The sequence below is a fragment of the Electrophorus electricus genome, chromosome 4, assembly GCF_013358815.1.
Source record: "Electrophorus electricus isolate fEleEle1 chromosome 4, fEleEle1.pri, whole genome shotgun sequence".
In the NCBI taxonomy this organism is placed as follows: Eukaryota; Metazoa; Chordata; class Actinopteri; order Gymnotiformes; family Gymnotidae; genus Electrophorus; species Electrophorus electricus.
In genome coordinates, this window is record NC_049538.1 from 9,221,889 (window position 1) to 9,239,535 (window position 17,647).

General features: G+C 39.8%; 1 protein-coding gene across 4 annotated transcripts in view; it reads left to right on the top strand.

Moving 5' to 3' along the window:
* The first annotated feature begins 1,542 nt into the window (after positions 1-1,542).
* Positions 1,543-17,647, top strand: part of epb41a (erythrocyte membrane protein band 4.1a) — a 46,724-nt gene continuing 30,619 nt past the window's right edge. For all 4 annotated transcript variants that reach the window (XM_027020704.2, XM_027020701.2, XM_027020703.2 and 1 more), the window contains exons 1-3: positions 1,543-1,658; positions 14,223-14,617; positions 16,976-17,380. In XM_027020704.2, the coding sequence (XP_026876505.2) occupies positions 14,231-14,617; positions 16,976-17,380 (792 nt within the window). In that variant the 5' untranslated portion in view covers positions 1,543-1,658; positions 14,223-14,230. The remainder of the gene's footprint in view (positions 1,659-14,222; positions 14,618-16,975; positions 17,381-17,647) is intronic.

Here is a 17,647-nt window from a genome sequence, read left to right on the forward strand (position 1 = left end):
GATAATGTTACAGTCTTGATCCTACTCTTATTAGTGTACATAAGCCAAATGAATGCATGCAAGATTAGCATTGTTAATGAGAGTGGTTCAAGAGAGTGGTTGTTACAGTTTTGCACCTTCAATTAGGTTTGCAAGCCTTTAAAAGAGCAATCATGAATCAATTACTATAACGTTTTAAAATAAAAAAAATTAGGAATGCTTTTAAAAAAAAGTTTAATTGTTGGTGTTTTATCTTTTTGAGACATTCCTCCGTTCAAAGTTGTGCTCTTACGTTTCAAACATAATCAGACAACATTTCGGTTCATTCGGATGCGATCCGTAAATAAACCGGCAACAATAGCGTTTTATTGTTAAGATCTCTGAACGTCAGTTACATTGGAGTCTACTGACCAGTATGCGTGGTGCAGTAATGGAGTAGCAATGGAAAAAGCGGTAATCAGCGGCCTCGTGCCCAGCTGGTGCCCAAGACCACAGATGTCAGTGGAGACGGAACGAGAGGGGAGGGGGTGTTGGGCAACAGAAGGTTCTGGATATACTCTGATGAGGGAAATAGACGGTGAGGAGGGGGCTGAAGGGTGCGATTGTTTCTCCTCTATTCTCCCGGGACTCTGTGTGTCTGGTTGATCTTGTCATTTCGTATCACCAGACGGTCTAGCGAAGCACCTGCTCCTTACATTAGCGGAAGGGAGGGATTGTGGTGCTGGAGCCTCAAGGGAGGGTACGCTATTTGGAGACCGAAAGAATAAATTTAATAGACCATAGACGCGTTTTATCACTGCAATGTGAAACTTGATAAGTCTGATTTTAAGGAATGGAAATTGAAATAGGCTACCCTAAAGCAAACAAACAAAAAAAATGAATAACTTGCCTGCCAATTTTCTCCGTGCAATCGTGAGAACTGATTTCCACTTCAGCATGGCTCTTTAAAAGCTCCATCCATTATTTAATAGTTTTGATGGATGTTGGTGTTGGGAGGGAGCAAACGAACCCACCTAACCTTATAGAACCACTCATAGCGTAATCTTTGTGTACACCACCAAAACATATAAAATGTTTGCGATAAATACGTTTAACAATAAGTGATATCATACAACGTAATACACCGAGTAAGGTTCCTATATTTTTATTCTGTAAATATTGCATTTTCCATCAAGAAATAGCCTATATATGTAAAAAGATGAATGAAATGGCTAAATAATCCTGAGTATAACTTTATTAATCTAGGTGTATGTTTACTACAGTGTTACTTCAATTGCGTGACTATTTTTGCTTTGCAACGAAAGCAAGTCAATTCGTTGGGACAATGTACCGAAATAAATAATGTAAAATACACAGATTATAAAACGTATCCAATTAAACACGTTTATGTATCCTTGGTTACGAAGCTGCTGCAGCATAGCGCCAGGCAGCCAGTGCCGTACTGATGGCTGTGATTGGATGATTTCTGGCTCTGCGAGTCTCCCATTGGTGGTTAACACGAATACGCTTACCTCATTGCATACGTAGCTCCCCCTTTTTACTAGAACCTAAACACCATTAAAAGATAGGAATTTTACACATGGGTTTTCTACTCTGAATCATTTAGAACGGAAAAGCAAATGTAAAAACATTTTTTTTCTTTGAATTGTTTCTCACTTATTGATGAATTAAAAGAAAAGGTAAGTGCGCCCGCAAGCACTACACCTTCGTGCTGGTTTATGTATTGTGTGATGCGATGCTCGTGAGGAAGGAAATCTGTTGACATTTTTTTCACATTCGGCGCCATTTTCAGACATTGCATTTACGCACCTGCTCGTCCGCTATGTAGGGAATAAATTAATTTCTCAAATCTTTGTGAAAAACTAATTGCTGGAGATGAAATATTTTAAAGTTATGGTTGTCTGATAGGTGTTTGGATGATTGTTCAGTGTTTTGTTGGGAAAACAAAGATGTGCGTTCATGTTGCTTAGTAGGCTTCTCGGAGTTGGCAATATACATATAGCTAGAATTAAGTAAGTGGTTTGACGTCCGTAAATACATTAGTAGCTAGTAAATATATAACTAACGTTGAATGTATTTGTGTGCAGAAAGAAGAAGAAATATGTGGCCATAATATAATAAAAAATGGAATGTGTTATGAAAGGTTGAACCCTGTCATAAACACTCGCCTGCACCACTCCGCCTGTTTATTTAAAATCTCCGCTTAATCCGGATGTGTCCGGATCATCTTGCCGTCGATGTACGCGTTATTGTGATACGGGTATTTCTCACCTGGTAGAAGTTAACTAGATATGTATCCTTAATAGTTTGGATCATTTCATCTAATTATAATTTCTATGGTGTTTGCTTTCTCGTATCCATTTTCTTGACTGTTGGCTTTTTTACGAGTTCCATGAAATGTTAATACCCTTGGTCTGTGGTTGGATATGGGGTATTTATGGTGGGAAGAGCAGTGATTACTACACAAGTTTCCAGTCTCATGATCCCCAGGAGTATGTTTCTCTAAAAGGACATCCATTTGTGTCGTCCTATGTGATGTATGGTTGGTGTTAGGTCTCTTTGCTCGATCACAGTGCAGCTGAAGGTTTACTGTATATCACAAGCACTGTGGAGGGTGCTGAGTTATTGGAAAATATTTATTACTATCCAGTAGTAAGAGCTGTGTTTCTCTCACTCTGACTAGCTCATAACTATAAGATGTAACATAGAGCCAGACTCTTCTGCTTTTTAAAAATTTATTTTTTGATAAATGTGTTAAGTCTTTGTCATGCGGAGAGAAAGAAAAAAATAACGGGAGTGTTGTCATCAGACATTCCAGTGTTGGAGTGAAATGCTGGGACCACCAGTCTTACTAGACACCTCTAGTCTAGTACACCCACTCACACTTGGCTTACATTTATCTTTATAAAATAAGCTTCAGGCATATGTGTATGAGAGGAAGAGAGTGAGAATGCATGTAAGTTGGAGTGGTTGTGTTAGAGCATTGGAGATAATAATAGGTTGTATATAATGGGGTCTTACAGAACCACATTTTATCAATAATGGCTCAAAAGGTGTTAAAATATCTTTACATAATTTGCAGCACTGATTCTTTTAAAGCCATGACTTGATAAACAACATTGAAAAATGGGGTTTTCACCTCTGCCTGTTCTGTGTATGCACACTCGTGTCTGTGTGTGAGTGGATACCATTGTACATGTCAAAATATAAACAGCCAGCATATTCAGCCATCTCTTGATGTTTGTTTTTCCTGTGGAAGGCCTGCTTTATATCCCACTGACTTACATTTTCTTTTATATTACTGCTTTAAACCAAAGTCAACGCCCTTCAGGATTACCTATTTTTTAGCACTACCAAAATGGTTGGGATATTTCTTTCCTCCATGGTATTTCATCGGATATCAGGTGTTTTGTGGATGGGCTCATTGATTGGTTTGATTTCCCTCTCTACAGCCTCCTGAGTCTGGGTGTGTTTGCATGTATGTACATGCACCAGAGCCCGTGGGACACTAACATTGCTCCATCTCAGAAGAAGTCCTTTGTTAATCAAAATAATATTTTCAGTTGGTGTCTTTTACATGTGCATCCCATTCAGGATTATTTACCTTAGATGGTTTGTTGTTGACAGAATACCTGCATCTAGAATTATCATATTAGGAGTAACCTTTTTTTTCTGGGACTCCATTTATGTTTTTATTTTAGCTAACTTTATAGAGTTTATATACATTATTATCGTTTTGCATAACTTCCATTTTTTATCGTTCATCAGCAGTAGTTTACCAATTCCCTCTTATCCTGTCATCTTCTAACACATCTGTTTGCTATGGGGCATCCCTCGGTTCTGCCAAATTTAGGTCAGGCATGATTTTTCTGGGGCACATTTCCCCTAGTCCCTGCCCCATTGCCCACCATGTAGAAGATCAAAGGAGGAAGAAAGGGAGAAGAGGATGTAGAGCAAGTGACAGAGAGTGAATGGAACATGGAGGGAAGTAAAGGGGCAGAGGGAAAGACGAGGTGTGGCTAATAAACATATTCTGCTGCCTGCCCTGTCTGTGCATCAGCACATCCACACATACTAAGAGAGACAGAGAGTTCCTCTCTAATCCCACACAGCACCAATTCATTTTAAAGATGCTTTCCAGCTTTAAGATCACTTTCTGCACCAAGTTACACCCCACACAGCCTCACACACTCATTGTACACTTCACTTGCTTTATATTCTTCGTTCATCCATTGCCTCGCTTTATTGCTTTATGACTTTGTTGTAGCTGTGTGTGTGTAGTTATGGTGGTATGTTATAATGGTGTGTGAGTGCACAGTGGGGTGGTTAAATGCCAGTGATCCAATACATCAGTGAGAGAGTTCTTGTTTTACACATTTAAACTGATAATTGGTGTATGAGACTATATGTGGCTGTAGAAGCATTGATATCTTGTTCCAGTGTGAGCGCGTGTGCGTGTGCGTGTGTGTGTGTGTTTGTGTAAAGGATGGCAGGGGGTTGGCCTGTCTTTGTTCCAGGAACATCCAATCAGATCTCAACCTCTTCCCTCCTTCTTTCTTTCTCTCTCTTCCCATCAACACACACAAACACTCTCTTTTTTAACTTTCTTTCTATAGTCTATAGCATATATAAATGTCTTGATATATACCACACATGCAGCACTCTCTTATGACTGCTGACTATGCAAAGGTGGCATTATGACTCATCCTGACAAAACATCTTAAATAACAACCACAATTGGATGGAGGAGGGTTTTAAATAACCTGCACATAGACTTTTTATCATTGTCCAAAAATAAAGATTTCTGCAAACAAGATCATACCTTTACAAAATTGGCCCCAAAATAACCTTGACCGTAGTATTTTGTAACATTGTACATTTTCAAGAGAACAGAGTCTGTAAAATGTAAAAGTCCAGCTGTTACTTTAAGTATGGTTCAGAGTGAAAATACGGTCATGGCTTTTAAAAGTACAGTATACAGTGAAAACAGAATTGTAAACATAAGACAAATGAGCAAGATACAGATAATGCTAAAGTTAACAAAAAGAGCTGTTGCATCAACAGACCCTGAAAACAGGTTTTCAGTAGTGATTACAGACTTACACAGATAAACAAACAAACAAACAAAAGGTTGGCCTTATGGAAATGCACTCTTCTTCTTAGATGCACAATGTTTGCAATACTCACTGTGACACATGCTGGTGTACAGAGGGTAGGAGGCAAACTAAGTTTAGTTGACTTTAAGAACTAAAGAAAGAAATACCATATTACATTTGGCAACAAAGTTGGTAAATTACTGTTAACCTATGAAGAAAAGGTGCAGAGACAAAGTCAGCTTTGCAATTTGATAACTGTAGCATATACTACTACTCCCTAAAGAAAACAGAGTTGCTCTATCTCTTCTCTACTGTATTTAAATGTCTTGAACTTGATTTAAAGGCCTTACAATGTTCTTGCACTTTTTGTAGCCTTATATTGGTTATCTGGTCTACATTGTTGTTGTCCTTGCTGTGTATTACTTGTGGTGAATGTGCCCTGGTTCATATTGCTGGCAGAGTAGATTGAGTAAGATTTCCTAGGCACTTTTGTATGAAAGGCCAAATAAAGAATCTTAATCTTTTTGACTGCAGAGAATTTCAGAACACAATAAAATACAAGCAAACTGTATTTCATGTTAAAGGGCCCATGTCCTTCATTTTTCTTTTATTTTGTATTTTTCCTTGATGTCCACTTGCAACATTTGTGTGACTTTATGTTCCAATCCCAAAATAATTCTTTTTGTAAAAATAAATTTTACATGACCATTTTCCAACCTCACTTTATGCCTTAAACAGGCTGTTTCTGTTACTGTGGCTTTAAGACAGATTTCTGTTCTGCCTTGTATTGTGCCTCATTCAAAATGCATTCTGAAACATGCCTGAAACACGCCTGAGAACTGCAGTGTAAGGTTAAACTTTAAGTGTGTGGAGCTAATCTGTCACCTCTGTAAGTGGGTGGAGCTGAAATGTCCCCTTTGTAAGTGGATGAGGCTAAATTGCTGTAGACTGAATAAGTTAAGATATGTAAATTATGTTGTTCTCCTGACATCACAGAAACAATGAGTCAAAATGGGCTGTTTCTGCATCTTAGATTCCATATATGGACTGGATGGACCAGGGGAGTGAACGGTGTGTTTTGAAACTAATGATATTTACATATTATTCAAAGGTATTTCAATAAAGCAAGGGATAATCAGTTTTTCATGATAGACAACCTTTAAGATAAACTGAGATTTTAATTGGTGCTATATCAAAATATGTGAAAAACACACAATTGTAAATATTAACTACTACTATTAACCAATTATAGTTTCTAACACAAATGTTGTGACTATTATCTGTTAATAGAGAATGAAAATGTGTTTTTTCTTTGTGTAGTTATCTATCTGAAGAAGATTTCTCTAAGTAACAGTAGCTGGCTGTAGTTTATGATGCAGATGTAGGAAAAATGACATTTTGATAGAGGTCTTTCATCAGCTGTGCAAGCACTTTGAAGCACATTCTACTAAGGCTGTTTGAAGATTTATTTATTATAACTGCACACCAAACTAATAAAAGGTTCATCCACTGTTACTACTCTTATTTTGACTCCAGATATTCACATATTCTTCAGCTGGGAATTTATGTTTATCCTGGCTATTTAATAGTTGCATTTCTTTGTCATTTATGTGTGCTGTAATTTATTTTTGCTGGATTTGTTCTAATTAACTGAGATCACTCGGCAGGTTGTTTTTCACCATTATGGCAAAGTTATAGCTGCAGTAAGCTAAAGTAATAAACTAATGTAATAAACTAAAGTTACATCTTCTGTGTTTTCATTTTTCATTCATTACAGTATATAAAATGTTTTCTGGCCAATAATGAAATGCTATTCTTTAGATGCTACCAGCCCTTAGGAAGGCTCTTTGTCACGCTATTGTGTGTATACCTTATTGTTCATATGTGCGACTCACTTATTTAAAATTTAACCCTGCTTATATATGTACCTTTCTAAATATATTTGTAATTATATTTTTATGAGATTTTATAGTAGCCTTATATTTACCAGACCTCTGATTTGTTGATGATTTATCAGGACTATAGATAGAACACCTTTGACGGGAAGAATGATTGGTAGCCCGCCAAAGTTTATGGCAGAAGACTTGAGTCTTGACTCAAAATCTTAAGCTCATAAAAGAAATTCTGTTCTGTAAGAACATTTGCCAAGTCTTTAATACATCATAAGTTGCTGTATATATTTACTTTACTTCCCTTTATATCTTTCTCAGCGAAAGTGGGGTTGTTTTGTGTGTCTGTGTGCACACTTGAATAGTAGTTCTGTTATTTATCAACAATTCCCCTTTTCTGAAATAAGCTAACAGTAGCATACTGATTGAGCGCATGGTTTTCTTCCATGTCAGATATACAATACTCTATTGACTACAGTACCAATAAACCTCTTGTTCATTCCCAGTCACCTGATTTGTAATAGCAAATTGTCTCTCGTTTTCCCTATATAAGCCCATACCATTCATTCAATCATTTCAAAGTCTCGTTTGCCTAGCCTTTCAGTTCCGAGCCATTGTATCTACTCATTCTACTCTGTCTTCTTGGATATTTTGACTTTTTGCCTGTTTCTCTGGATTTTGCTCTCTTGTCTGCCCCTGTACTGGTTTTGGATGATACTACTGTGTTTTGGTTTTTGAACTCTACCTGTTTTGACTACGTCTTTGGATACCCGTGTTCAATTAACGTGAGCCTGTTTTACTGCAGTTGACTCCGTCTCTGTGCCACATTAACTGACAGAAGACTTCACCTTCACATGGAATCAGCAGGTACTGGATAATACCAGACACTTTGGCAGCTCAGGGCCAGTTGTTGAACCAGCATCACCAGCATCTGGAATCTCCGAGCAACATGGTGGATGAACTCTCCCTACAGACACAGCAACTTGCAGCTTTGATTCCTTCTGTAACGGAACTCACCCACCGCTTGGCATCTTTAACCTCCAACGAGTTGAGAGCTCCAAACACTGTCATGCTTCGTCAAATTACCACTAACATTTCTTCCTTTCATCTGGCTCTGCCAGACAAGTACAGCGGAAACCCATCTGGCTGTAGGGTATTTTTGCTGCAGTGTTCACTGTGTTCTGCACATCAGCTTCCCCGAACCTACTCTGTTCGCATTTCATTAATCACATCCCTCCTAAGCGGGAGGGCTCTAGATTGGGCCAGTGCGGTATGGACCAAAGGTGGTGAGACTGTGATCTCTTCATTAGTCCATTTCGGGCCATATTTGATCACCCTTTGGAGCACAAGGCAAGTGGGGAGATACTGTTTAACTTGAAGCAAGGTTCACATGCTGCTGCAGGTGATGCACTGGAATTTCGTACTCTTGCTGCGAGTAGCAAGTGGAATGATGTTGCCTTAACTGCCGCTTTTAGGCAAGGCCTGAATGCAGATCTAGTTACAGAACTAGCCTGCCAAGATGATTCTAAGCCTCTTGAGGAGCTTATATCGTGGTCCATTCATCTTGATAATCTCTTATGTGAAAGAAGAAAAAACAGGAAACAAGGACAGCATAAATACAACCCATCTCCACTACCAGCCCGTTTTGACTACGTCTTTGGATACCCGTGTGCAATTAAAGTGAGCCTGTTTTACTGCAGTCGACTCCGTCTCTGTGCCACATTATCTGACCGTGTGTTTTGTGTATGTGTGTGTCTTAAAAAGCGCACCCGCAATATCGCTGATGTTTGCATGTGAGGTTCCAATAATGTGTATAACCTGTTGTAAAATATACACAAAAAGATAGTTATTGTATTAACGTTTATGCTTATTTAGAACTAACTTTGATTAAACATAATTTATTTATAACTTTGCTCAGGTAAGAGGATACCAAAGTCACACTAAAGATGGATTTTGAACTATATACTGGACTTCTCACATTAGTAAATATTACTCCACAAGAAAATCTTGTTGTTTCTAGGAATATACTGTATTTTATGGTTCAGGAAGTAAATCATAAGCCACCAATTCTCATTTCTGTGGTCTGCAAGAGTCTGGGAAGAAATCACTGGAAGTGTGTGGATTTCACCGTAGCCTGTGTATATTTAAAGCTCAGAGGGACATGGCCATGGTGGAACTGAGCATCATTAACTATGCTTGGTTCTGGAGTAGCCTACAGACTAGAACTGCTTTTAAAGATCAGCTTATACAGTGTGATGCAGTCAGATGCTATTTGTACACAGCTATAGTACATGAGTGGGGAAGGCACTCATATAGTCTGTTCACTTCTTGGAGGAAATGTACCTCAGTATATGCCAGTTCCGTGTGTTCATACCCAGCGCTATAAACATGACGCTTCAACTGGGTTATAGTGACTTCAACCCTGAAACAACATCCTTTCTACTCACTTGTTAGTGAGTCTAATACTGCATTATTTAATTGAAGTTTAGTCACTTTTATATGAGAGAATGAGAGATTTGTGATAAGTGCTGATGATGTTTTCTTGCAGAGTGTAGTGAACAATATAGTGTATGTGTGTTAAAGGTGTTATGGGATGTTGCGTGTTTGGCAGTACATGCCACTTATATATGTGTAAATTGGTGTAAGCATTTTCATGGTGCAATATTGGAATTAAGTGGTAACTGGGGCATAATGGTATCTTAGACTTTAGGTATGTCTGTGAGTTAGTGCTTTTGTATGTTCATTGATTTTTTTTACATTTTTTTATCATTTGTGGGTACGGATGGGAGGACTGATTGACTATAGTTGAATTTCAGCCTAAATTTGCTATCAGACTATATATTTGGCTGAAGAGCCGATCAGTTATGGAAAGTATATAAGACAAATTTTGCTATGAAATTAAACATCAGTCTGACAGCTTGTTTTTTTTTTTACATTCTTACACAGACCAAGTCAGACCTTCTTGCTTCGTAAAACTAACATAGCTTGTAGGGGAAGCAAATTCTTATAACACTACTAAACTAATATGACACTCATAAGTACACCATCCAGAAGTACACCAGTAACAGCCCTAAAGTTGTAGACCTAGGCATCACATCTAAAGTGGTGGAATTTATGCCAAAAGATGAGCAGTTTTTCTTGTTGGTGTGGGTTTCTGCTGCTTAATATCTCAAGTGAAGCCACACTATGCCTTTCCCAGTAGAATATTTTTTAGATGTTGTTCATCTCGAGCAGGCTATGCTTTGTTGATATGGTGCAGTAGGGTATGCTAAGTGTATGCCATGCAGTAGGCTATGCTGTGAGGTTATTGCAGCATTGATTTAACCTGCTGCTATTTTTGTTTGAAATTAAAATTGAACAGTATTTAAGGCATGTAGCATTTGCCCATAAAGCTGTGGGATGTTTCATGCAAACATTGTCAGTAAAGTAATATAAACCATGTTTAGAGAATTTACCATGGTGATTGACCCCACCCCCACCTCTGCTCCCTAACCTCCACCCCAACCTCCACCCCACATCCTCCCCCAACACTTCCACCTCACCCCTCATTTCTTGCTCAGAATCAACATTAAAAGATTGTGCTGAAAGACAGCTGCCAAGTGGTGGCTCCACAAAATACTGATCCATTAGTCCTAGTGTGTGTGTTCTATGTCTGTGTACGAGTTTCATCGAGGAGTGTGTGTGTGTGTGTGTGTGTGTGTGTGTGTCTGCCTGCCTGTGAGATAGAGGTGGAGCAGCGGATTAATAGGACAGAATACTGCTGGACCAGAGAGAGAGGGGGATGGAGAGGAATATGGATTTTACCTTTCTCTGCCTCGTGTCTTCCTGTCCTAAAGCCCATCACTTGCTCAGTGACGTATCTCTCTCTGATTACGCTGTTTTGTTTTGTTGTTTTGAGAGACCACACGGGAAGTGTATAATGCACTGATTCCTTTGGTCACTAATTCCTTTTCCCCAGACTGTTAATAGAGACAAAGCCAAGCTCCTTCATCACTGTAGTTGCACTGAGGACCTGGAGCCATTCCACGTAGCCACCACCCGCAGTGCCCTTCTGAGCCAGTGTAATTAATGGAGGCCATGCAGATGTGAGGAGACACAAATGCATTCAGACAGCTTTCATGTTGCAGGATATTAATGTCCTGACAGAGCCTGTAAACTCCTCATTGATCCTGACTGATCAGTGGTTGGTGATCAGGCTGTGGTTCCAGTGCTGCTCAGTTTGCACTGCCCTGGGCACTGATCAAAGGAAAACAGTGTTACTTTTGTGGGTCCTCACAGCTTAAATGAGATGGAACTGCACGTGAGTTAATTGAATCATTGATGGGCTATAATAATATGCACAGTACTAAAACTGGCCATTGTTGATGATGGGACAGTAGGATTGAGCAATCTTTTTGTCCCCACATGCCTGTGTGAAGTTTGGGTCCCCGTGTGTGAACAGTGCCAACATGAGGAAAGAGGAGGCTGAATCATTCACTTTTCTGTATTGTTATGTGCCAGAAGGTCAGCACACTTTGGGTGTGTTGCCAAACACTTTTTCTAAAGCTGTTGGCAAATACTGTCTCTCAAAGTTCTCAAGCCCTGTCTGAGGTGTTCTTGTTATCTTCAAGAGTGTGTGCGGTGTGAGTGAGGTTAAAATGGCTGAATTGGCAGCAGGTCTCCCCGAAACGGCTCTATTCAGCGCTCTGTGCTTCAGCCCAGAACAGACTGCTCTAATGCTGAGACCCACATAATGAATGTGGTAATTAGTGACCCTTAGCATTATTATGCTAATGGTGTAGGGGGGTGAGGGGGAGCATGTGTATCTGTGTGCAAAGCCACGAGTTTATGTGAATGATGGTTCAGCTGAAATCATTTGGATGCTTGTTTGTATTTTGTGTTGATAAAGAGGATTATGTTGAGGATGGTTTAGGAGGGTTTATTTTGTCTTTCAGTCGAGCAAGGTGCTTTAAGGGAGAATAAGTTGCTTTAAGGGAGAATAAGTTGTTTTAAGGGAGTACTATAATAAGCATATTTACATGCATGTATCAACATCAATCAAGAAGCATCAAAGAAAACCATGAATGCTAATGGAGAGAGAAAGTTGGATGAGAAATCATGTGAGTAGGTGAGGGAGTAATTTGTGTGCAGAGAGAAAGCATGCATTCGAAGATGTCTTTTAGTTTTTACTTCACTCGTGCAAGGTTTATGCAGACCTGGAGGTGCTGAGCTTGAACTCTCAAAGCGTGGCTCTTTGCATTGGAGCAGCTAAGCAAAATTCTACTTCAAATTAGGCCTTTGTTACTCTTGTGTGTGTGTCTGCATGGCTGTGTATGTATTTGTGTGTAAGAATTCACTGATTATTGTAGGGTGGTCTTCAGTTTTTATGTGGTCCACACAGTGAAATATAAAGTTTGTTTGATAGATAGGCCTATTTCAATATCATCCTGTATAGGTATTATATATATCAATCAATATATCAATATATCAATAATATATATATTGAGGGGAATTTTGTTGCAGTAACATTAAAAAAGCGTACAAATATTCTTGCCTTACACATCAAAATGGTATCATGTCATGGCAAAGCCTAAGGTAGACAGTGCTGTACATACACTAGGAGCTCAGAGGTTTGGGGGGTGAAGGGATATGGTGTATTCATTACATTAGACAGCACCTTATTTAAAATAGAACTAAATAGACCTTACACTGTATTTTATTTGCCCTTTCATTCTGTTAGATATCTCAGCATACAAACCTCAGTAATGTTAGATGTACTACTGAGCAAAAAGAATTTTAAAGGGACATTCCCATATATTCTCTAGTACATTTCAAAGGGACATTCCCTTGTATTCTCCAGAACATATCTACGAATGACTGAAGAAGGTGTTAATTTCCTAAATGTTTGGCCTGAACCAATTAATCTCCATGAATCTATTGCTTATTGAGTCACTCTGACCCACTTTATTAAGAAATCTATTTATTAAATTTATTAAGAAATGACACCGACCTCTTTAATCAGTTCATGGTTGCCCTAGCAATCCTGGACAGTCCTGGTCAGAGGCAGGAATGGCCTCCTTTAAGATGCATACTGATAATGCAATACTGTGTAAGTGTAGGAACTGCAGTTGGATCAAGTGCTTACTCTACACACAAGCCTCGTTCATGAGGCTGATGTAACACCTCAGGTGTAACACACAACACATCCGCATGCGTGTATTTGTGTGTGTGTGTGTGTGTGTGTGTGTGTGTGTGTGTGTGTACATGTGTGGGTGTGTGTGCTTTAGGCCTGTACTTATTTAGTTCATCTTCTGATAATGTGATCACCAGTTCATTAATTAAAAGTTTAGTAGGGAAGTTGACAGGAAGACAGAAATTACTACGGCTGTATGAATATCTAAAGAGAATATGTTTTTGTCATGTTACATTTAGCACAGGCAGTTCATCCTATTAATCCCACTTGAAAAAGTAGTGTTGGATAAAAGCACTCTGCCTGCTTTCATCTTGTGGGTGTATCTGTATAGGACACTTTCATCAAGTGGTTGTCTTGTCCCTGCAGTCCAAATCCTCATGCATAATTTGCCCACTAGTAAACAGCTTTTAAACAGCCCTTCTCCCCCACCCCCAGTAAGGCCTATAACCCAACTCAAGTCCCAGCACAATACTATACAATGGTAAATGAGGTGTGGTAAAATTGAGCTCTTTAGTGGTAACAGTATAAGGACAGTATCACAAACCAACAGTGACTGAATATTTAGAATTGCTAACAAAACAGGTATTGTGACAGTTTTCTTTCTTTGCAACTTTTTCATTGCATTTCACTTTTGGCACTTTTTGTGATACTTTTTGCCTTTTCTGTCCTCTTTATGTTTGTACTTTTATTTGCAGTTTTGTTCTACTTTTAACATGAGGGTGGGGGAAAGCATGACCAGACAGGAGGCATGACCTGGATGTGGTGTCATCAACACTGTACAGCCTACTAGGTTATTGCATGGCAGCCTCAAGGCACAGGATCACATATATGTTAAATATGTTAATTAGGTTTACAGTTATATATTTTAACTATTGTTAGGTTTGTGTACTAGTCTCCATTTCAACTCATTGTGGTCTTGTCTTTGTGATATTTATTTGGTCATCATTAAAGACCTCAGTTTACACCATAAGAGCAGACTTTCACTGCCATGTCTATGACACGGCAAAGCATGAGTTTGTTTGTTTTTTATTCAGAGTTGTTCTTCATTCCTTGCCTTATGAATCCATGCTCCTCCTTTGTCCACAGTGGCTACCATGACAACAGATGAGGCAGAGAGTGTGCAGAAGCAGCAGGTACGTGAGCAGCAGCAGGAAGAGGAGGAGACTGGAGTTCAGGAGCCTGGACCCTCTGAAGCCCGGCTAGACGAACTTTCTGGCTCACCACCTGGAGGCTCGGAGGTACAGCAGCAGCTAAAACAACGTCAGCGCACCTCAGCTGGCCGTGGCCTCTCTCGCCTCTTCTCCTCCTTCTTGAAGCGCCGCTCCCAGTGCTCGGAGGAGGAAGGGGCTGACGCGGAGAGGGGGCCGGCCAAGGAGGGCCAGGACGACCCTAAAGCCCCCATTGCAGACCCCGAACCCGAGCTACGTATCGAGGGTGACACAGCACTAGACCTACACTCCATCAGCAGTGCTGAGAACCAGGTGAGAGGGAGAGGAGAAGGAGAGAAGGAGAGGAGCAGTTCCGCATATACTAAGCTAATTGCAATTATCTGGGTGAAATGTGGCGGTTTAGTAAAGCCCCAGATTAAAAGGGTAGTCATGTTTATAATGGTACTCAAAAAATGCAACAAGATTTTAATTTGGGGTTTCAGGTTTGGGCAGATAGACACAGGTGATGTCACATTACATATTTCACTCCGGACTGTATACAAGCAAACTGTTGTAAGGCTTGGTGCAGACCTTTTGATGTTTTTTTAAATACTCTATGGATGAAAACGAGGCATATGTTTCAAATTTGCTTTTTATTTGCACAGCGTTTTTTACATACAGACACTGTTAACAGTAGTTTTAGAGGAATTTAGGTCCGGATCCAGTAAAGATGGTATTATATTAGAAATATGAATACATAAGATGTTAGTAATTCTTGAGAGAGATGATTGTAGAACATGACATTAAAGGTCTGTGGAAATTTCAGGTGGACATACTGGAGCCTGGTAATCATTACATCATTACAGTGCAAGTCTTGGAAACAAAACCCACAGCCTCCTCCACCACACTGTCAAAAGCAGGGGATACCTAGCCTTGGCATTTAGCACAGACATGACTAATTGTAGCTGAGTGCTGATGGGAAATTGATTTCAGTGAAAGGGGAAAGCAGCTTATGACCATACCAGCCTGAGAACTCCTGTCTTGTTGTGAAGGGGAAAGCTGTCTTCTGCTGTAATTTCCACAAAGCCAATTACTGATAAAGAGTTTGCACCTTGCTTTCAAAGTAAGTCAAAGTCATGGTCAAATGTATTTATATAGCGCTTTTTACAACAGCCATCATCACAAAGCAGCTTTACAAATGTCCAAGTCCAAGCAGCCAGTGAGAAGCCAAGGGCGACAGTGGCAAGGAACAACTCCCTAGAGCACGAGGAAGAAACCTTGAGAGGAGCCAACACTCAAAGGGGTGGGCGGGGGGGGGGGGGGGGGGCATCCTCCTCTGGCCGACAACGGACACCACAATAATAACAATATAAACAATAAACAGTAGAATAAGTATTGAATCAAAAAGGTAGGTGTGGCAGAGTGTAGCAGTCACTGAGTTAACAGGGATGACTAAGCGTCATGTCACGTGTAACAGTGGTGTAAATGATGGGCTTGTTTCTCAGAATCATTTAAAAATGACCTCAACTTCTAGGCCTCAACTACGCTGAATGCTCCATATATAATTGTGCCAGCAAATTAATTAAATCAGAGACATGCTTTTAAATAACCTTTTTAAAAATAAACTTTAAAAAAAAAATGTTTTGTTTTGTTTTTTTATGAAAATTTTTCTGTGATCATTAGTATTACAAACCAACAGAATTTGAAATTCAGATGCTGCTTGATTCCAGTTAATTTCCTGTGCTTAATATTGTGTGAGTTTTGGATTACTTCTGTTTCCTATTGGGACATAATAAATGTCAGTGGAGCTGTGCTAGACTCTCCTTTCACTCAGTTTGGCATATTTCCAGTTTAGTTTGATGCTATTTATATTCCAGCTTTTGAGCAGTTTCAGAGCACATGTGTTGTGATACTGATTCAGCTTTTTCATTTACAATACACTATAAGCAAGCACTGGGAGAGTCTCAGTGTCATTGAAAGGATAATTGAGCATGAGCAATACATCTGGGAAATTGTTACTGCTGTTATAACAAGTAAAAACAACAGTTGTAATTGTTAAAGCAAGCAAAAAACAGAAGTTACTGTGACAGATAGTATGGTGTCATTTGTGTGAGATAATTTGCGTAGTTTGCATGCTTTGGTAAGCTATGCACTGTATTACTCTGCTCTGTTCTCTCGGCAAGCTACGCTATAAGGCAGGACTGCCCCTTTGCCGTGCTTGAGAGGCCCCTCAGCTTTGCTAACCATAGTCACCCCGGTTAGCCTGTTTTTCTTTGTGACTGGTATTTAATTATTAATTCAGTGAATATTTATTCTGCTCTCCTGTAGTGTGGAGGCTAGGAGCTGAAGATCTGAGAAGAACTGTTATTGCCAATTAAAGTTAAATATATTGGGTTTGATCACATGTGGCACAGTGTCAATGTGACCACACCTTGTGGAGGATTGAGTGTAATTGTTCATGGCAGCTTGGCAGTTTGGATACATTTAGGGTGTCATCCATGCACATGATTCTTTTCCCAGTATTTTATTTTAGGTTTTTTAACATCTGTGTGGAACATTTGCGTAATTCTGTGGAAACTATGGCAGTGGATATTGACCTCTTAGGATTTCTGAAGGTACTTGCATCAAAAATGTTTTACAGTCTAGTGAATGCGAACTATGCATCAGGCACATTTTTTGTCTGTTGTGCAGGTCATAGTGGACCAGAAAGACAAAGCAGAGGGGGAGGGAGGGAGGGGGGAGAAAGGGGGAAAGAAAGAGAAGAAGGACAAACTGGAAAAGAAACAGAAGACAGCAAAGAAGGAAAAAACTGAGCAAAAAGACAAGAAGGAGAAGAAAAAGAAAAACAAGGCCAAAAAGGAGGAAGGAGAGAAAGAGAAGGAGCGTGAGAAAGAAGAAGAGAAAGAGGCAGAGGAGCCCAAGCCTGAGGAAGCAGCCGCCGCAGCAGAAGCTGGCGAGGGAGAGGGAGAGGGAGCAAAAGAGGAGGCGAAGGCAGCCGGAGAAGAACCAAAGGCCCCTAAAGCCCCCCGCCGAGCCCGGGTCATGCACTGCACAGTCACCCTGCTGGATGACACACTCTTTGAATGTGAATTGGATGTAAGACTCTCACACACACACACTCAGATACGAATGCTATGGCTCTTAGAGTAATTTTGATGTTTCATTCATTTTGGTGCATTTTTGACATAATTTGGTGGTGCCAGCACCCAAAAGAGCAACACTGAAGCTCCTAGTCTCCTAGGCTGTTCTCTACAATGCTAATATATTCTCGCGACAATGTGCAGCTTTTTGCTCTCTGAGGTTTGACTGATTATGTACAGAGTAACACCAGATCTGTATGGCATACTGTCCAGGTAAAGTGAA